At 37.2% G+C, this 19,713-nt stretch overlaps 1 protein-coding gene across 4 annotated transcripts in view; it reads left to right on the plus strand.

Moving 5' to 3' along the window:
- The window catches only part of ERG (ETS transcription factor ERG), a 187,453-nt gene that overhangs the window by 120,408 nt on the left and 47,332 nt on the right, over positions 1–19,713 (plus strand). The window contains exon 1 of one of the 4 annotated variants that reach the window (XM_067545247.1): positions 14,891–14,952. The exons of the other annotated variants lie outside the window; for them this stretch is intronic. Within the exon in view, the coding sequence (XP_067401348.1) occupies positions 14,914–14,952 (39 nt within the window). The 5' untranslated portion in view covers positions 14,891–14,913. Of the gene's footprint in view, positions 1–14,890; positions 14,953–19,713 lie in introns of those variants that run through there. 4 annotated transcript variants of the gene reach the window in all.

The raw sequence follows: 19,713 nt of genomic DNA on the forward strand, positions 1-19,713 counted from the left end.
AAGCATTTGGTTTTTTTTTATAACTGCAAGGCTGAAATTAAAGATGGGACTGAGTTTAACTCTGCAGAACTCTGCAGAAGTTTGGATCCAGATCCAAATTTTACATGTTGGGCCCATCTCTGGTTCTGTTAAGGTAAGAAATTTGGCTGATAGGCAGATTTATATCTAACTATATCATTTAAGAGATCTTTTCCCTGTGAATTCATGGTTACTAAGATATATTTAAAAACATTGGCCAATATTTTAAAAAATAGCCTAAAGTTAGGTTCTTAAATCCATATTTAGGCACCTTAATAAGCAGCCTGATTTTCAAAAGTGCCAACAGTTCCCATTGACATCTTTTTGTTTGCTCTGATGCTGGATGTAAAGATTTTCTTGATATGTTCATGTACGATTCATAAGTGCTAATATGGCAACTCTCAGCCTTCTCCCCTCAATGTCAATAAAGCGATGTATGCAGTAATATATTTCCAGTAGAAGTTGCAGACTCAAGAGTGTCAACCTTTTTTTTTCTTCCATTTTCATTTGAACAAGATAAACCTTCTCTAGACAATGAAAGAATGGAATACAAAGTTAAAGGAAGCACAATCAGAAAGAAAGAAAGAAATGCAGGTCTGCTGTGCTCAGTCCTACTTTACCATCTTTTCACCTCTGCTCAGATGCACATTGGATACACGTTTACGACATTTCCACCTCTTTTTTCTTCCCATCTTGAGCACTGGTTAAAAGCCTGCCAAAAAGGGGTTTGTCCTTGCATGGCATAATTGTCTCTCTTCAAGCTATCCAACGCCTTTTTTGCATTCACTTGACTGCCAATAACCATGGGTTGTGCATTTTACTACATAACATATAATGGAAAGCTTTAGCTCCATAAATTGAAGCAGGGACCAGCAGTAGGCTATACATTCTGAAACTAAAAAGCCGGAAAGTAAGCTGGAGATTAGTTAGGTAGAGACCTTTACTTTTTGAATATGTGTTTATAGATCTTAAATACCTTTTAAAATATAGCACCATCTATAAAATTATATTCAAGTCACAGACATTTAATTTTTCACACTGAGTTCTTCCTCCATAATGGTGCCTAGGTCCTTTCCAATCTATCTAGATTATACACTATGGTGACCTCCACATTCACTTTACTTTTTAAAAAACACTCATCACATACTATGAGTAAACTTCTTAGAGTATCTACCTTAGTCAGTTCCATTCAAAGTAGCTTTGCTTTCTGGGGCTGTCTCTTCACAATGTTGTTTTCATCCTGTCAAGTCAGCTTTGTTTGGGTTCAGTCTTCATTTCGAGACTTCATGGATGTGGAGGAAAGCTTACATATTTGACTCAAGTGCATCCAAAAGGCTCAAAAGCCAAAGGCAGTTAAAAAGAACTAAACTTATATTGTTTTAAATCTCATGATTTATAAAGCAATCTCATGATTTTTGGAGACCAGACTCATCATTTTTGAATGCTTGGGGTTGGCAATACTGAATTCAAACCAGTTCAGTTGGCAAACACAAGATCTATGTGCCATTTAAGCTCTCTATACCCCCAATTTGAAAGACTTGCATGGAATGTATGTATTGCTTAGGTCTCGTGCTGACTCTTTGTACAGAGGTAACTTTCACCCCAAAAGAATTGTAAGGCAGTGCCCAATCCTGAAATTCTGTCACAGGCCAAACTCCCCTTAACTTGGGACTGCAGAACGAGGTCTATAATAAATAAAACTAAGAGTCAAATAGTTTTCTGATCATGATTCCAGCTTGTAACTAGAATTCAGACTGCATCATCATCACACTGACCATTGCTCTTGGATGTCCTGTACTGAAAACTTATTCCTTAAAACATCTGAAAAGAAGTAGAGCTGGCAAATATTCCAAGCTATTGTGAGAAATGTGTCTTCTTTATAGCACATAATAGATGCTTCAGATATTTTACTTGGCTCAGAATCTGCCTAGTGTTTGTAAAGTTAGAGGTTAAAAATAATCCATTTCTATATATTTCAATGGCCATTTTCTGTCCAGGTATTTTGAGCTGAGATTTTTGGAAATGGAAAGCTTATAAACAGTTTCTGACACTCCAGAGATGTTGAGTGAATTCACTTTGAAAATGTTTGTTTGTTTTGTAATGATGGGGTTCAGGGAGTGTTGTTGTGTGAGCCTCAACATGTTTTCCTCCTGACTGCCTTGCTGATCATTTCCACAATCAAGAGGGAAGAACTTGGAAAGAGATTCAATACATATAATATGTAGTGCAGTAAAAAGCATTTGACAAAGGTCTATATCAAAGTTTCATAGCTAATGTAGAGTGTCATGGAATAGAGGGCTTAAAATAAGGCGACTGATAGAGAAATGGCTCAGTATTGAAAATCCTAATTGTTCATACATCATGATTCAGAAAATAATTAAATTAATTTAATAATCATGAGATTTTAAGAATATGCTGCATTCTTTTAATTTTCCAACTTTGTTTTTTTAGCTTAAAGAGCTCATATTTTCAAGTTTTACTCTGCAAACACAAGGACTAGAAATATTCTGTTTTGAAGTGAAAGCTGAGATTCTCATGTATTCAGCTGATTCTAGAAACTCAGGCTTTAAGAAAAACACCAAATGTTGTGAGACTCATATAAAATCGTTAGAGTTGGCAATATTGATCTAATGTCTATAGCAGGAATTAAAGAATAGCCATATGTGGAAACTTACCAAGTTGGAAGTCAGAAATCCTAGGAATTAGCCTTTTAAGACATTTGTTAAGAATAGAATAGGGTATAGCAAATAAGATTTGGATGGTATTGAAAATGAAATGTCCAAGTTTGCAGATAACATTAAAACTGAAGACTGAGTAGGAAGAGAAACAACATAACCTGTTTAAAAAAGATTTGCAAAAGATTGCTCAGGTGACTGGAAGCAATCATTGATGAATGCAATACAGTGGTGCTAACTACGGAGCAGTTATTTAGGGAGCAAAGAATCTAGCAAGGGAATTTTTGAGAGAAGGAATGAATCATGAACATGTTGAAGGGGAAAAGGGTTTGAAAGCTTTTGCAGAAAAATAACCTGAAATTATTACCCTAGCACAGAACAGACATTAAAAAAGGCAAAGAAGACACTATAGCCTGAATCCTGAATTCTCATTTACACTAAAGTGAGTAACAATTACAATTTTACCCACATTAAGGCCTGTTTATGTTGCCAGATTGGTGTAATGGAGCTGTAGTGTATATGAAAATCTGTCCCTATATATCAACAGACACAAAGAAAATAGAGGGCCAAATTTTTGAAAGAAGTAGATCACAAGCAAATAAGAGCCACACAGCTTGTACCTGGGATTCATGATTATCAATGTAGATCAGACAAATTCATGAGCAAACCAATGGTCAGGCATCTCACTAGCAACTTGTGATTGTACTTGTGTGTGCTGCTGGGTAAACCTTGAGCTTCTGTTTTTAAATGATTTGGCTCATACAGTGAGTCTTACTCTGCCACCTAATCATAGTCCTGCACTGAGGGAGGCATAGGGCTCAGATGCTGCACAGGAGCACAGTGAGGGTTTCCTGTACCCACTCTTATCCAGCTGTAGAGCAAACAGGCACAATCTGGTCTAATATCTAACATACATGTTCTCAGGGTCTTCTTAACAACATATTACTTAAACCTGCTGTATGGTAAACATATCTGTATGAGCATTAGTTACATATGGTTATTCTCTGGTGTGGTTTCTGACAGATTTTTTTAACTTCAACAGAACACACAAGAATGAATCCTAATTTCACAGATATTAATGCATGCCCTGTCCCCTGCACACACCATTTCAGTTCAGATTTTTGTACTAGACTGATCATTTAATAAAAGTGTCAGTAGAGCAGATATTCACAAGGACATTTCTTATTGGTGCTGGTTTAGTAGAGACTGTACTATGATTTCTTGGTCCGTCTGAAGAGCAGAAGTAATCTAAGTTGAAGAATTTTTTTCACAAGTTATCTGTATTTTTTTCATGCTCTATCTTCTCTAGTAGTGCAGTATGGAAATTAAAACCATATCAAGTCTATTCTAGTTTATTGTTCAACACTACTCTATTAAATACCAAATGCTGATTCCATCAGATTTTGGTGCCGAAGAGAGCTTCAGTGAAGAAGCCTGTGAACTTATATACCTTTAGGGAGCAGCAGAGGAAGGTGGTTATAGTTTGCAAGCTTTCTGTTTGCATGCTGAGTTTTTGCAATACTAACCTATGGACTCTCACATGACTCTTCCTCTCCCTGGCTTGCTCTGGATATCTCCAATGCGCCAAATTAGACATTACCTTGACTTTCTTTGATTTCTACAGTCCCCTCTGATCTCCTTTCTTCACTCTCAAGGTCTTCCTAATATTCTGTTTCCTACTGGGGCTTTCCAGTCTCACAGACTTCAGCCTACACTCCAGTCATCTTCTGGGCCCGCTCCAGATCAGTCTTATCTCTTCTAGGACTTGTCTCGCCCACATTACTCAAATTCTCTATCAGTTCACCTCTTTCCTTAGCTGCTCTCTAGCTCTGCAATCTCTATCTCCTTTTAGCGTCTCTGGGCCTCTTAAAACCTTCTGTAGGACTATACTGGTCTTACACAATCAGTCCCTCTAATCCACCAGCACCACACAGCCGTGACACACACACACAATAAAACAGTTTACCTAGTTTTGTAATCCTAGAGCTAGATGACATACTTTTAGAGGAACTTGCTTGCTAAACTAGGTTTTCCCTCAGCCCCCCAGCAATGGAAATGCCAAAAGAAAATTAGATCAAACACCCCCAAACATCTGTCAGTATTTTAACTCATTAACCTACTACTTATTAGTTGCCTGTTAGCCTTTGTTTATTTTTGTTTAGAGATGAATTCAGATAACTGTTGGTAAATTAATTCGGGCAGCAACATGGAATATTTTGTATTTTAATTGATAGGATGAGTAACGAAATAGAGGCAGATAGACTTTTATTTTAATTCATTAGTCAAAACAGGTTGTGTATATACAGGTTTTGTTAACCAGTAGTTAGAGCGAAGGACTAGATGTCAGGATTCCTGGGATATATCCACAGATTAAACACAGATTCAATGTTTGACCGTGGGCAAGTCACTAAGGTCTGAATTTTCAAGTGGCCACTAATTTTGAGTGCTTAACTTGAGATATCTACAGTCTGATTTTCAAAGGTGCTGAACATACACAGCTACCATTGACATCAATGTAGACATTAACTTCTCTATATTTTACCCCATCTGTAAAAATGGGCATAATAATACTCAGTTACAGGTACTTCACAGACCATCATGAAATTTAATTAATTGTTTAAGTGCATCGAGAAACATACAAATACAAAGGATTGTTAGCCATTATTCATGATGTCAATATAAATACGGACACAAGTAGGCGTTAAAGGTAAAATAAAAGACTTTTTAACAGCCAAGTTTGGAGATCAGCAATATGGTTTTATTTGCAAGAGCTGATTTCAGGGCTAACATCTAATCAGTTCATTCCTTAGTGATACCATGAATTGGAGCAGGCGAAACACAGAACCCTGAATTCTGGATTTCAAACGTGTATATAAGGATTTAATTTTCAAATAATTAATTTTATAGTGTTTGTATTTGTGTACATAAGTTTTCTGATACCATTTAGTACATGAAACATACAAAATGGTTTGTAAGAGAGAGCACAAACATAGCAAGGCATGGCAGAAATTAAGTAAGTGGTGTAAATCAGTGGTTCTCAACCAGGGGTACACCCCTGGAGGTATGCAGAGATCTTCCAGGGGGTACATTAACTCATCTAGATATTTGCCTAGTTTGACAACAGGCTACATAAAAAGCACTAGTAAAGTCAGGACAAACTAAAATTTCATACAGACAGTGCCTTGTTTATACTGTTCTATACTATACACTGAAATGTAAGTACAATATTTATATTCCAATTGATTTATTTTATAATTATGGTAAAAATGAGAAAGTCAGCATTTTTTCAGTAACAGTGTGCCGTGACACTTTTGTATTTTTATGTCTGATTTTGTCAGCAAGTAGTTCTTAAGTGAGATGACGCTTGGAGGTATGCAAGATAAATCAGACTGCTGAAAGGAGTACAGTTGTCTGGAAAGGTTGAGAGCCACTGGTATAAATAGACATCCTTGATGCCAAAATGTTTAACATTGTAATTAGGATTGAGCCACACCACCGCATAGCTAAGGACAAATTCTTTATTTCAGTGACAACTAACCAACAAAAAGAATTGCACTCCAAGTCCAGCATCTTGCCTTCGGTAGTGACTTTTGCCTGATGCTTTAGTGGAAAGTGACAGGTCTATAATGTACCCAGTGGTGCAGTGGTCTGTGTGATGAAGCAAAACAATCCTTGTGAACTCAGAGTGATCAGTTATCTCATTGAAGCATCAGATCTGATCACCTCTGTCTTACAAAATAGCTTATTTTTAAAGGACTACTTTTTATTCCAGTCCCACAGGAGATGGTTTGGGTCAAAGGCTTTAGATGACTTTCAGATATTTAAAAGACACCCAGAAGGTCCAATCCTGTCTCACTGATGTCAATGTGAGTTTTGCCATTGACTTTAATAGAAGCAGGATTGGTCTGTAATCTTTTACATTGAAATATATATATCTCAACCCCTTTTCCCTTGGTTACAAATATTGACTGAAGTCACCAGCAGTTACTTTATCACCAAATGTGCTATTGTCTACAGCCCTAATGAATTTAGGCCTATGCCTGATGCTTAGGTCAGACTTGGGTACCTAATGCTAGGCATCTAAATTATTATTTAGGCACATATAATTGGTGGATTGCTTGATTGCAAATCCGTTAAGCATGCACAGATACCCATGACTTACTAATAGGGACATGTTCTAAATGAATTACTTACTATATGATGACAATTCCCGTTAAACCTTCACTCCATCCAATTTAAACCTTCAAGCTGTCATGGGAAAGAAATGTGCTTAAAAATAAAAATCCAGCTTCCACTGACAACCTTTGGTTTGCTTTAGTTGTTGGTTGGTTCATTACTGTCTCAGAAGTCAAGCAAGCAGTTACACTAAAACATGGGAATTCTTGCAGGTGAAGTGTTAGAAACATCTTACATTTTATAGATATGCTGCATGGGAAATTCACTCCAGGAAGTGCAGGCCACGATACTGCCTCCGGTACTCCATTGCCATGTCTGCTAGCGGAGGGGAGCTTTAATCTCAGTATGGGGATTCCAGAGGGACAGTGCTATGAAGAGTGACTGTCAATGCTATGTATTGAATTAATGCATGACCCAGCCACTCTAGGCAGACGTACTCGCCTCACCCCACCCCTGCAACTAGCATCAGCCATTTTTAGGTGTCTCCCCTTTGTCCTGCCATGTGGCCTTGGGGGGAAAAATGCAGAGAGGAACAAGCCAATGGCTCCAGCCAGTAGGAGCAGTTGGAGAAGCAGCCAAAGCAGAGACCTTCAGGCATTCAAATTCAGAGACCTTTCTGCAGTTTTGAGTGGATTTTTTCTGCCCTATGCTGATTGACTGTTTGTTCCAACTCTTCCCCTACCTCACAGGATATCTCTACACTGTAATTAAACACTCAAGGCTGGCGTGTGTCAGTTGACTCAGGTTTGGAGGGCTCAGGCTATAGGATTGTTTAATCGTGGGGGTAGATGTTCAGACTGAGGCTGGATCCTAGGCTCTGGAATCCCACAAGTGGGGAGGTCTCAGCCTGCACCCGAACATCTATACAGCAATTTTTAGCCTCCACAACCTGAGCCCCACAAACCTGGTGGCCATTCTGGTGATCTTTTATTCCAATGTAGACATACCCATAGTCTCTTCACCTCAGCTCTGTCCATGCCTGCCCTTCTTATCCTCTTTTCCCATGCCTTGTCTCCCTCAGCTCTTTCCCTTCAATGTCCCCTTTCCCTTCCTTTTTCTTTCCATTTAGCTGATCCGCCTCCTAACTAAACCCACTTAAAAAAACAAAAATTAAAACTAATATGCCATTTGCTGTCATCACATTGTTTTCTCTGCTTGTGTGTTAGATTCCTCCCTCCACCCCCCGAATCCTCTGTGTCTATTTTGTCTATTTCAATTGTCAGCTTTTTGAGGCAGGGACTATTTGCTACTCTGTGTTTGTACAGTGCCTACCACAATGTGTCCCCCTTCTAGGTTGATCCCTAGACACTACCATAATAAACATGATTAATAATAAGAGGAGGATGAAAGCATCTTTCTTGATGCAACACCCATGCTGTTGGAAAGTCCATAGCAGGAAGTCAGCATATACCCTGGGTGAATGTGGCCCTATATTCCTATATCTCATTCCCAATAGAGTACACATTTAACACTCATATCGAGCTAGCATTAATTCATGGCATTATTTTTGACAGTACGTTTTCATTGCAAATTATTACAAAATCTCTGTGTTACACCATTTATCTATAGAAAATAAATATCAATCACATTTCTTAACTGAAAGAACAGAATGGGCTCAACTTCAAGTCATTTCAGATTGTACAGATTCATTTATGGGGAAAATGTATTATAGTTGCCAACAGAGGCAGCGCTAGCCCATTGGAGGCCCTAAGCAGGAATATTGTGGGCCCCCTCCTCCCATACACAACACATCCTAAAAAAGTGAATAGGGGCTCCCTTGTGCTGCTCGGGGCCCTAAGCACTTGGTTAGTCTGCTTATACCTAGTGCTGGCACTGATTGCCAAGTTCGTTCTAAAAATGGTGCTTCTGACTTGCAACACTGTTCCGGGTAGGGCACCTAAAATACTTCATCACTTAGTTCTGTTCCTTATTTTCTGTTTTTATGTCCTTGACAACCCAGATATAGAAACAACACTGATATTTGTCACTGACTTTTATCAGATGTATCTCTTTGAGCTCTGTGCAGAATACCTGCAGGAGCTCAGTGCATGGGAATGGGAGCTATGCTTAGGTTTTCCTGGTTTAAAGGAGTCTGATCAACTTCAAAGATTGCACAGATCAGCCAAGAAATAAATTATTTACATTTTCTGTTTTATTCTTGTTATAGAATGATGTGTGTTGTTTGCTGTGCTTTATGTGTTAGGACCTTTTATTTTGGCTGGTAGCATAAACTGCATGTGTTTACATTCATTACTGAAGCAACTGAAATCACATGACTTGCACATTGTAGAAAATGATTCAACCGTTTCTGGCTTTTGGACATATAAAGGTGTTCCTGGAACCTTAAAACCCAAGGTACAAATCAGTTAGGCTTTTGGATGATTTTGAAACCTCAAATCCTTTGAAATAGTTGGCAATATGCTTATTGCATATTTGCAGTTACACAATTCTTCCTCTGACTTTTAAAGTTCCTCCTTCCTTTTTTCTTCAAGTCCCTTAGCGGTACCAAAACAGCGGGTTTTTTTGTTTTGTTTTTGTTTTATTTCCCCCCCCCTCTCTTCTTGGTATAGTGCATTGTTCTGTGGAAATGGGTTGTTTTGAGTTCACACTTTGTTTTCCTACTGTTTTCTGGGAAGTTGGATATGACACAAAAGATATGGGAATAGCTTGTAGGAAACGAGTTTGTTTGGGGAAACAATAAAAGAGCAACTGCTTACATTCCTCCCAGATTTATGTTTTAATATATAACATACAATACATACATTTTTCTGTGGCATTTATAAAAACGTGGAAGATAAACAAATCAGAGTATTTTCTTTTGAAGTATCTTAAGCTTTGTATGAATACTGCTTCATTAGTTTTACTACATTTCTAATGTCTCTAGTGTGGTCTGAGTTTGTGGGGGGAGGGAACACTTTTAATGTTTACTACTCTAATATAAATATCTAAATGCTCTGGGCTATGTATCGCCCGCATTCTGCATCGGAACTCTCACTGATGTCAGTCTAAAGCAGTATGTGGTCTTTTATGTTGACTACAGATGTTAGAGCTGTTGCAATGGTAATACATTCTGAAGTAGAACTGCAGAGAATTGTTTTAATTGAACTGACTATACCAAGCATCAGAAGCTCAATGAATCTATGTTTATCTAAATCTTCTATGGATACAAATATGCATACCTTGCTAAGGTTTATTCATATCCATTTTTGGTACAGTGATCATCTACACATACATTTTCATTCTTTGTACATATATGTTACAATATGTTACAAGTCAGATAGATCTTTCCTTAGTCATATATTTAATACTTGATCTGACACAGTAATATCCTATAGATAACCATGTAATTGTACTCTGCCTACATTTTTAAAAAATTTGTTTGTACTGAACTTAAGACCTGATTCAACATAGCATTGCTTAAAGTTAAACACATGCATAAGTCTATCCCGATTCAACAAAATTTAGCATTTGCTTAATTTGATGCATGTGCTGAAGTCCCATTGGGACTTACTTGTGTTCTTGGTTGAATCAGGGCATTAGTGTTATAGCATTGAACTTGATATTTATTTGATCAGAGCAAAGGCAAAATGAAAATGTATTTAAATACAAATTAAGATATTGATTACAAACTATTGTAGGCATACTAGGCTCTATACTGTAAAGACTATCATCACAGGAAGTCATAATGAACATATACAGTGAGTACACTTAAAAAATCATTCTGGTTTTAGAGAATGCTTCAGGGCAGTTTCTACACCTCCCTTTGCAGGTGTTGTGTGTGATTAGGTACAATGGTATTTAAGCCCCAGTTGTAGCTCTACTGCGATCCACAAAACTCCCATCAAACCCTGTAGGTGTATAAATTCAATTGGCACCTAATGTTTCAGGGTAAACGTTTCACTGGCATTTATGTTTCTGCCCTGGGCAAGCACACTGCTGTTTCCCTCTACATTTCTGGACACCTATCTCCTGCCTAAACCACAGAATAATTCATGAACTGGGGCAAAGAGCCATTTAGCTGACTCAATTGCATGGGGTCCCTAATCCAGTAGGCATACTCAGAGGCCCCCTACCAGATCCAATCCCATTCAAAATTTGACTGGAGGGGGGAGGTGTCCAACTCACTCCCCTGGGATGTGGGAGACCCAGGTTCAAGTCCCCCTCTCTGAGAAGGAGAAAGGACTTGAACCTGGGTCTCCCACCCCTCTAACCACTGAGCTATGGGATGGCCTGTTGTGGGGCTCTCTCAATCTCTCCTGTTGAAGCTGTTCCATAAGAACATATGGGTCATGCTGAACATACTGGGTCAGACCAATGGTCCATCTAGCCCAGTATCCTGTCTTCCAACATTGGCCATGGCCAGGTGCTTCAGAGGAAATGAACAGAACAGGTCATCATCAAGTGATCCATTCCCAGCTTCTGGCAAGGATAACATTATTTCATAAATAATGAAAGAATGATTGCAGCAAGGGGAATTGGACCCCAGGTCTCCCATCCCCCAGATGGGTGCCCTAACTACTGGACTACAGAATCATTCTCACTCTCTCTTTCTCTGGCTCAGTGACTCTTTCACTTTGGATAAATACCTAAATAGCCATAGGGCTAAAAGTTATAAGGTTTGCACCACCACCTACTCCTTCTCTGGCCATTTTGTGTGGAGCGAGGCAGGCACCCACCTCATTCCTACAAGAAACTGCTTAGGCACCTAAGCTTCCTGACTCCAAGTGCTTGGTTTCCATTTGTGGATCACTAAGCAGAGCTAAGCACCTCCCTGCAGCCCAGACTTAGGAGCCTATCTCTGAGAGGGGGAGGGTTTAGCATCTACCATTGGCTACCTTAGGCAGCCCCCACCTAGCATGTTGGCTTTTGCAGATCACGTTCCAAGGTGCCTACCTCTTTCCATTCATTGTACGGGGACCCTACGCACCCACCTTAGGCTTTGTGGATCACATTGTTGTTCCTGTGATTTTCTAGTCACCTAAAAGTTAGATGCCACGATGCTCAGTACTGCAGTGCCTAAGTCCCTTTGTGGATCCCACACATTGTGAATATAATAAGTGGTCTTGGGTTATGGTTAAGTGGTGGGAAAAAGAGTTATTGTTTGCAATCCTGTGACTTTGAGCATGTCTCTGTAACTCCTCACTTAATCAAATTAATTGGAATCTTGAATAAGGTAAAAAAAAATCACATGATGTCTGTTTTGAGATTTTCTGGGTAAATCAGCTGCAAAACCTAAACACAAGGACTCAAAACTGTATTCAAATACAAACTATAATTCCAGATTGAGGTGGGTAGCTATGATAAAATACAATGATTCTTCAAGACATAGTATTTTGCTTGTTGAGGCTACCTTTTATTCCAATGATACAATATAGATGCCCAGAAAGGATAGGATTGCAAGACTAGAATGATGTCTGTGTATTGGGTTGTTCAGCTATTTTGGCTGTGAGACTAAGTTTCACAATATCATTTTGATCTAATAGCAAGGAAAGTTCTTAGCAAGTGTGGCATGCGGTCTCAGCTCATTTCCTTTTAGGCCGTGATCCACTTTACAAACCTACCACCCATTTTGCCAAACGAATCTTTGCTTGAAAGAAGACTGAGACAGAAACAGATGTTTGTACTTTTTAACAAAGTAGAAGGCTGGCTGCTCTTTCAGATTGATAAGGTCCAACACTGGAGCAGTGCAGGAGAGGCAGTGTGCTGGCCCCGGTCTGACAGATTAAAAGGAGTTTTTGATCCAAGTACTCTCAGTTCTTTAGCCCTTTTTGAGTCCCAAAAGTTATCAACAAAACTGAGGGGTAAAATAGTTTGATGTTTTTAAAGTTTGTAGCTGAGAATAATATCAGATTGAAACAGAATATACAAGTCCATTTTAATCACTTAAAGAAATAGCCCTACATGCCTCAGTTTTACAGTACTTTACAATATGGAAGTACTAAAATAAGCATTCAAAGGTAGATATTCTTTAAAATTACATATACAATGGGACTATTGAAGAATAGAGTTGTATTCTTTTTTTCTTTTTTTTTTCTTTTTGGGGTGGGGGTGGGGCGGGGGGACACGGACTCATGAGTTTGTCTGGATCTAATTGTTTAGGGATAAATATTCTGGGCCTGATTGATCATTGTGTTACTCCAGATTTGCACCAGTCTAACTATGTTGATTTTAGGCTTTCTGTTCCTTACGGGAGAGATTTTCAAAGACCCAAAAGCTTGTTAGGTGCTTAATTCCCATTGGAAGTCAAGGCAGTTGAACACCTAATTCTCATTTTGCCTTTGAAAATCTCACTCTAATTTTTCTGTTCAGTATCTGAGGTCTTTATCTTTCATTTTTCTGTTTAGTATCTTTATAACTATTATAATCCATGGTAATAATATAAGAACTGCCCTTCTCTGCTGAACTCTACACTTTTAGTTCTTATTCCTGAAGTATCATGTAATCAGGTGAACAGAATACTCAGCCATAGTCATGTCATTTATATTTAGCCAGAATAGCTCAATATTCAGCCATTTGTTTTTGTATAGGAAACATGTTTGTGCTTATTGATATCAGTGCACGAGGCTATAAACCTTTGCCCACTTTAGAGATTTTATGTAGCTTACATAATAATTAAAACCACTGCAAGTTTAAGCCAGTCACAAGTCACAGTACCACTTGCTTGAATAGTAAAGTCGCCAATTAATACACGAATCTTAGAGCTATCTGAGCCATTAAAAATTGGCCACTAGACCTTGCTGTTTGCGTAGAAGAAATTAGATCCCCCCATGCATAGTTAGAAGAATGTCTGTTTTATCATAGGATGCCTATTCCCCATATTCTTTGACATAGTCTTGTGAATTCTGAGGTCAGCTCCCTATCAGAGATCTAATGTAATGTCTTGTGTCATGATCCTGCCACTTGCTCTGTGTGAGCAGAGCCCTGTTTATTTGGGTACCCTATTGAAATCATGCTAAGAGGTCAGTTGGGTTCTGCATGGGCACAGGTGCTTGCCATACCAAGCCAATTGCAGGACTTTAATCTTTGCAGCTGAATAAGACTGCTGTATAATCTTAGAAGAGAGCATAACAACGCTGTACACTGTGTTTTATTGGACAACGTTTATGGTGTATGATGCATATGGCATGAGTGAAATGTTTTTCTGTTTCCATCCTCTAACTCTTGTTTGGGACCCTAGTTTTTAAAGACGTGTGTTACTTAAACATATTCTCAAGTGATTTGTGAACACTGCATTGTGAAATGGGAGATCTTTAAGTCAGGCAATCATAGACTTTCTGATCTATGGAGATTATTTGTCCTCAAACCTCCTGTATGTTGTTATGTTGTCTTTATACACTGGAGACAGAAGTGGCCCAATGGGGGTGCTGGGATTCGAGTCTGAAAGACCTAAAGTCTAGTCCCAGATTCTTGGTCAAGTCACTATACCTCAGTTTCCCCATCTGTAAAATGGGTATAAAAATATTTGTCTTCCTTTGCAAAGAACTTTTAAATCTGTGAATGAATGCCTGATGTTATAAGTGTTACCTCATGGAGAAGATGTTAAGACAAAAGCATGTGTAGCAGTGTCTTTGGCAAAAATAGGGTTTGCTAATGTTTTGGAAATGATATTCTATACATTAAAATTCCATGATAATTTATCCTCAAACTTTGTGCATTTTTCTAGTAATTAGAAAAACAATTTTTTTCATTAAAATACAAAATAGAAAACCTCTGGGTTCAGTCTTTCAGCTTTTATCCACATAATTAGTCCCAGTGAAGTCAAGAGAATGATTCACATAATAAGGGCTGCAGGATCAGACCTCACTTACACATGTTTTTTTTCTTAGATAAATCTGGCCTTAAATTTCATAAACTTGTTTTGATTTAGGATTGGATTTTATTATTATTATTTACAAGTGGGACTGTAGCAGTGTCTCTCCCTTGCTTTCAAAATATCCTTTGTATTTTTCCCAGCAAGAGGTGAAGATACCAGATAAGTGACAGCACCAGGCCTTTACTTGGATTACCACTGACTTCCCAGGTGCCCATTTCAGATAGGTGGAGGATGTTAACTGAACTGGCAATAAGATTCTCATGGGTGGAGGTGAGGATGACATCTGTCTTTCCTATCTTGTACTTGCCAAGGCTTTTTGTTCCTGAATTCTCTCATGAATATAATTTGTGGATATTTAGTCCAATCTAATGAATCCAAGTCTCAGAGATGTACAGGTAAAACACATTCCAGATGTGTGCTACAACTGCTGAAGCAGGTGGCTGCATTTTAAACTGTAACCTTTTCTAACATTCCTCACAGACTATTGTCCATCTGTTGATGATGATGCTTTAGAGAATGGTCACAATAGAGTTGTAAGAATGGCATGACCTAATAAGCTGTAGCAAGGTTTCAGCATTAATCATTTGACTTTCATTTCACTTACTATTGCCTTATGCAATGAATTCAAGGCTTAAAGATTTGGCTGTAAACTAGGCTGTAAGTTTCGGCTGAACTCCTTCAGCTGTTTAACCATAGCGTGCTCCATGTAGAATCCTGCTACTCACAGGACCTGCAGTCATTATAGTAGGAGTGGGTAAAATGTACTTCTATGTTGAAGGTGAGATTGGATGGGCAAAAAAAATAGACTGCAGTAATTTGTGGGAAAACACTAAATCTCTTGTTAGTTTGTCATAAATAGAATTTCAGCAATGTAAAGCAAGTTTTTCCTTTTTTTTCTTTTTTTTAAAAATAAAGGTTTTAATACTTAAATTTAAGTGAGGGATAGAAAGGTATTTGATGTCTCTTATAACAGGAGTTAAACATGATTTTTTACATGGTTTTTACATGGAGTTACATGGAGTTTTACATGATTTAAGCAAGGTTTGTTTTATTCTTTTAGTGTTAAAAATTGTGTCTGAATTATATTAATCAACCTTTTTTTGTTTTGTTTTTTTGAAGTAGCATGGGAGAATCTGGCTCTCTTACGGGATTTGTGGGATCTAAGATTTTTGCTGGTGGGAGCAGGATAGAAATGCAAGAAACAATGTGGGAGAGAGTGGTAGTGGGTATTACAGGGCGGGATGGGGGGGGGATTGAAAAAATAGTCATACACAGGGTTCTACTCCAGTGCCCAGTGTTGCATGTTTCAGATCTGGGTAGTGTGGAGTTGTGAGCCTGGAAGATTGCACAATGTTCCGTGAGCTATCACTCACTGTTTGGCCACTGGCCCCTCCTATGATATCTGTTGCAATGTAAAAATGACATTCTTTAGCCTGTTTAAAATGAAGCTTTACCACCCAGTGAACAGCTTCCTAAAGCTGTGGAGTAAACTTCTTTTAAAAGAAGAATGTATGTAAAAGAACACAATAAAAATACCAAGCTGGAGCGATTCATTTCTGAAAGCATTGCTAAAAATCACCTGAAATGGTTACATTAGTCTGTACTATGTGCTTCTATTCTAGCAGAGGCTGATCTTTATTTGGCTTATGTTTATGACCACAATTTCATGCAATGAATCTTGAAAACTGATGTTTAACCCATTGTAGGTCAGATACTCAGCCAGTTTAAACTGATGTAACTCCATTGAAATCAGTGGAGATATACCAGTTTACAGTAGCTGAATATGTGCCCCAACATGTGAAAACATTTTCATTTTCACTGTCAAGTGCCAACTAAGCATGGGGAAGAAAGAGGGTGACTGGAGACAAACCTCTTATTGCTATCTGGCTCTTGAACATGAAGCTTCTTGTGGCAGGATTTAGAATGTTCTTTTTTAGATTCTTTTAAACATTCAAGCAAGAAGGAGAACTGACTCGTCACGTACATCCCATCACTGTATGTTTTTTAATTCATATACATCACTTAACCACCATTGTACCTAAGCCATCTATAAATTCTACTAGAAAGACAGAGAGATATATGGGGGAATGGAGAGAAGATGCAAACATGGTGTTTCATAAGGTGAAGTGCAGGGACAAAGCCTACTTAACAAGTTCATTAGTACCTGAAAACTTGAACTATGGAAGCATTTGTCCAAATTTTCAGATGTTGTAAAATGTAAGAGGGAAGGTTAGTACAGTGAAGAGTGGAATAGTAGGAAGCATTTAGCAGATCTGGGGAAGAAATTTTTGACAGAACAGTTTTCCATCAGAAAATGCAGTTTTGTCAAAATTGAAATATTTCTCGAGATCGTGTCTATGTTGATGGAATTTTTAATGGGAAAGTGTCAAAACAAATCATTTCAACTTTTTCATTTTGATAGTGACAAATTTTTGTTTTGATAGGTGAAAATGTTTCATTTTGACTATATTATTTTGATTCATTTAGTTTAGAATTTTACATTATATTAAAATATTAACTTTAGTACTATATTATATTAATATATTAAGTTTGATATTCTGTATATTTAATGCTTTCTATTATATTATAATACTTTGACAGTGTCAAATGAAACATTTTGACATTATTGGAATGAAAAATTTAGATGTCTGTCATTTTTTCAGAATTTCCAGTTTGTGAAAAATTTCAGTATTTCGACTATCTGTTCTGATTCAGAACAAAACAAAACAAACAAACAAAAATTGGTTTTTGAAATGTCTGAATTTTCTCCAAAACAGAAATTCCATTTTCTGACCAACTCTAGTATTTAGATGAGTGAGGGAAATGGGAAATGGTTTCCAACATTGGCAAACATAAGCTTACGTATCTGGGAATATCCAGATAAATAAGCATTATTATGGATTCAACTTAGATGAGGGGAAAAGGAACTCACAGAGATAGTGAGGAATATCATGAAAATAGGGCCATAAAAAGTTTATATATATATATAAGTCAATACATTAAAAAGCAAAAGATAGTGCCTCTATTTCAGGGGCTAAAAAAGACTACACTTGGAATATCGTTTACATTTTGCTGATATACCTTAATAAATGGTAACCAGGTTATAGAAAGAGTACAGAGGAGGGCAACAAATTCACTTTGTGGTTCTGGAGATCTGTGTTGCAAGAAAAGGCTCAAAAGATTTAACATAGTTCATCTGGGACATAAGGAGAATGAGAAATCATCTTCTTACAGATTTCAGGTAGCTAAAGGGGCTAAAAAAGATCTAGGATATCTGTTCTACCTCTAATAAAGAGAGTACAAATCATGCCCATATCTGGAAAGGATGGGCAGAAAGAGTCAGGAAATATATTAAGAAGAATTCCTTTTTTGAGAGTCTGATCCAACTCCTATCAAAGTGAATGGAAAGACTACAGCTGACTTCAATGGGACTGGACCCTTAGAATGTTATTGGAATGTTGAACAGTCTACCATATGACGGTATGGGAGCAGATTACATAGATGATGAGTCTCAGGAAAAGAGGGATATGTTCTATACCTGGTATAAAGATAATGCCATTATTTTATAACATTAACCAAACCCATTTAATGTCCTGCCACAGTATATTTTTCAGTAATCTTCTGCATTGGTAGGTTACACTGGTTATAATGGTATGCTACATTAAAAAATCTTTCCCTAGTTTCTCAGGCTATGAGATTGGATTAAAAGAAGGAATTGATCGATTTGCATATACCTTTCATAATGTGGAGTACCTGAGTAATGTTTCCTGTATTTTCTACTTTCAAAGCCAAGTAATCTTGTATTTGATTAAATAAACATCTTTGTCCTAATGATTTTATACCTATTTTAAAGGCATTACTATATCTATTGTTCTAGCTATTTGTCAATTATTGTGTCTTTTTCATTTATCAGAAAAATATAAACCAAAACCAAATATGAAAAGACATTTAGTACTTTTATCACTAGTACAAAAAGTCCGAGGGGGACGCAAGAAGTCAAGTATTATGGAGTAGAATGAGAAAAAAGAATCTCTATGAAAAAATGTAATTTCTTTTGTGCTGTTGATACTCCCGTAGAATTTATGCCTAAACATTTAAAAATTTCTGAAGTATTAACTTTATTTTTCATAATTTATCAACGCATTCCTTTTCATGCACATATGTGAGTAATCTTTCCTGTCTGCCACTATAGCATATGTCTTCATGCTGTGTCATGTCAACCACTGGTTACTGGAACTGAAAACTTTAACGTCTGAGGTATCATGAAATTCAGGAATATGATCCATCCATTACTGTAACTGTTCCCATAAGGGTACAAAACTTGGCAAGTTTTAAAGGAAGTCTGGTAATGGGTCTGTTTAATAATATATTAATATTTATTTTGCTTTATCTTATTGACCTCCTTGAAGCTGGTTGGGTAACATATGGATGTGAAAAAAAAATTAGCATGAAAATGAGCAATGAAAAACATTTTATAGAAATATAACTGACATTCATATGCAAAATGACATTTTGTTGATCAGTTACTGTATTAATATATATAAGGCTAGATAACACATCTATTATTCACATTGGTGAGCATTTACAACTAACTACAATATGGCTACTTATGTGAATAAATGCTCACCAATATAAGTAACGGTTGAACAGTCTGGTCTGCAGTGCATTATTTACATTACTTTAAAATTTTTTTTTTACATTTAAAGCTTTTACATTTTTTACTTTACATTTGCATTTAGAAAATAATGATATAGTATGTTATATCAGATATGTTAAATATGATAAATTTCAGTTAGAGTATTCCTCTCCTGTCCTTCATGGTTGAGGTGAGCGTAGAGTCTGCAAGACATGGCATATGAAAGTAATTTTTTAATCATTACAGTTTAGAGCTGTTGAAATAATAAAAAGTCTATTCCCAATAGCTTCTTTGACAACTGATGAAGGAATTAGGGAAAGATATTTTTAATTACTATTATTTGGTCGTTTATAGAGCTGGTTAAAAATGGAGAAAACATGAAAACTCAGGATCAC

Source organism: Emydura macquarii, unplaced genomic scaffold, assembly GCF_026122565.2.
Source record: "Emydura macquarii macquarii isolate MOO-44397 ecotype Brisbane River unplaced genomic scaffold, CSIRO-AGI_Emac_v2 contig_1043, whole genome shotgun sequence".
NCBI classification, from domain to species: Eukaryota; Metazoa; Chordata; order Testudines; family Chelidae; genus Emydura; species Emydura macquarii.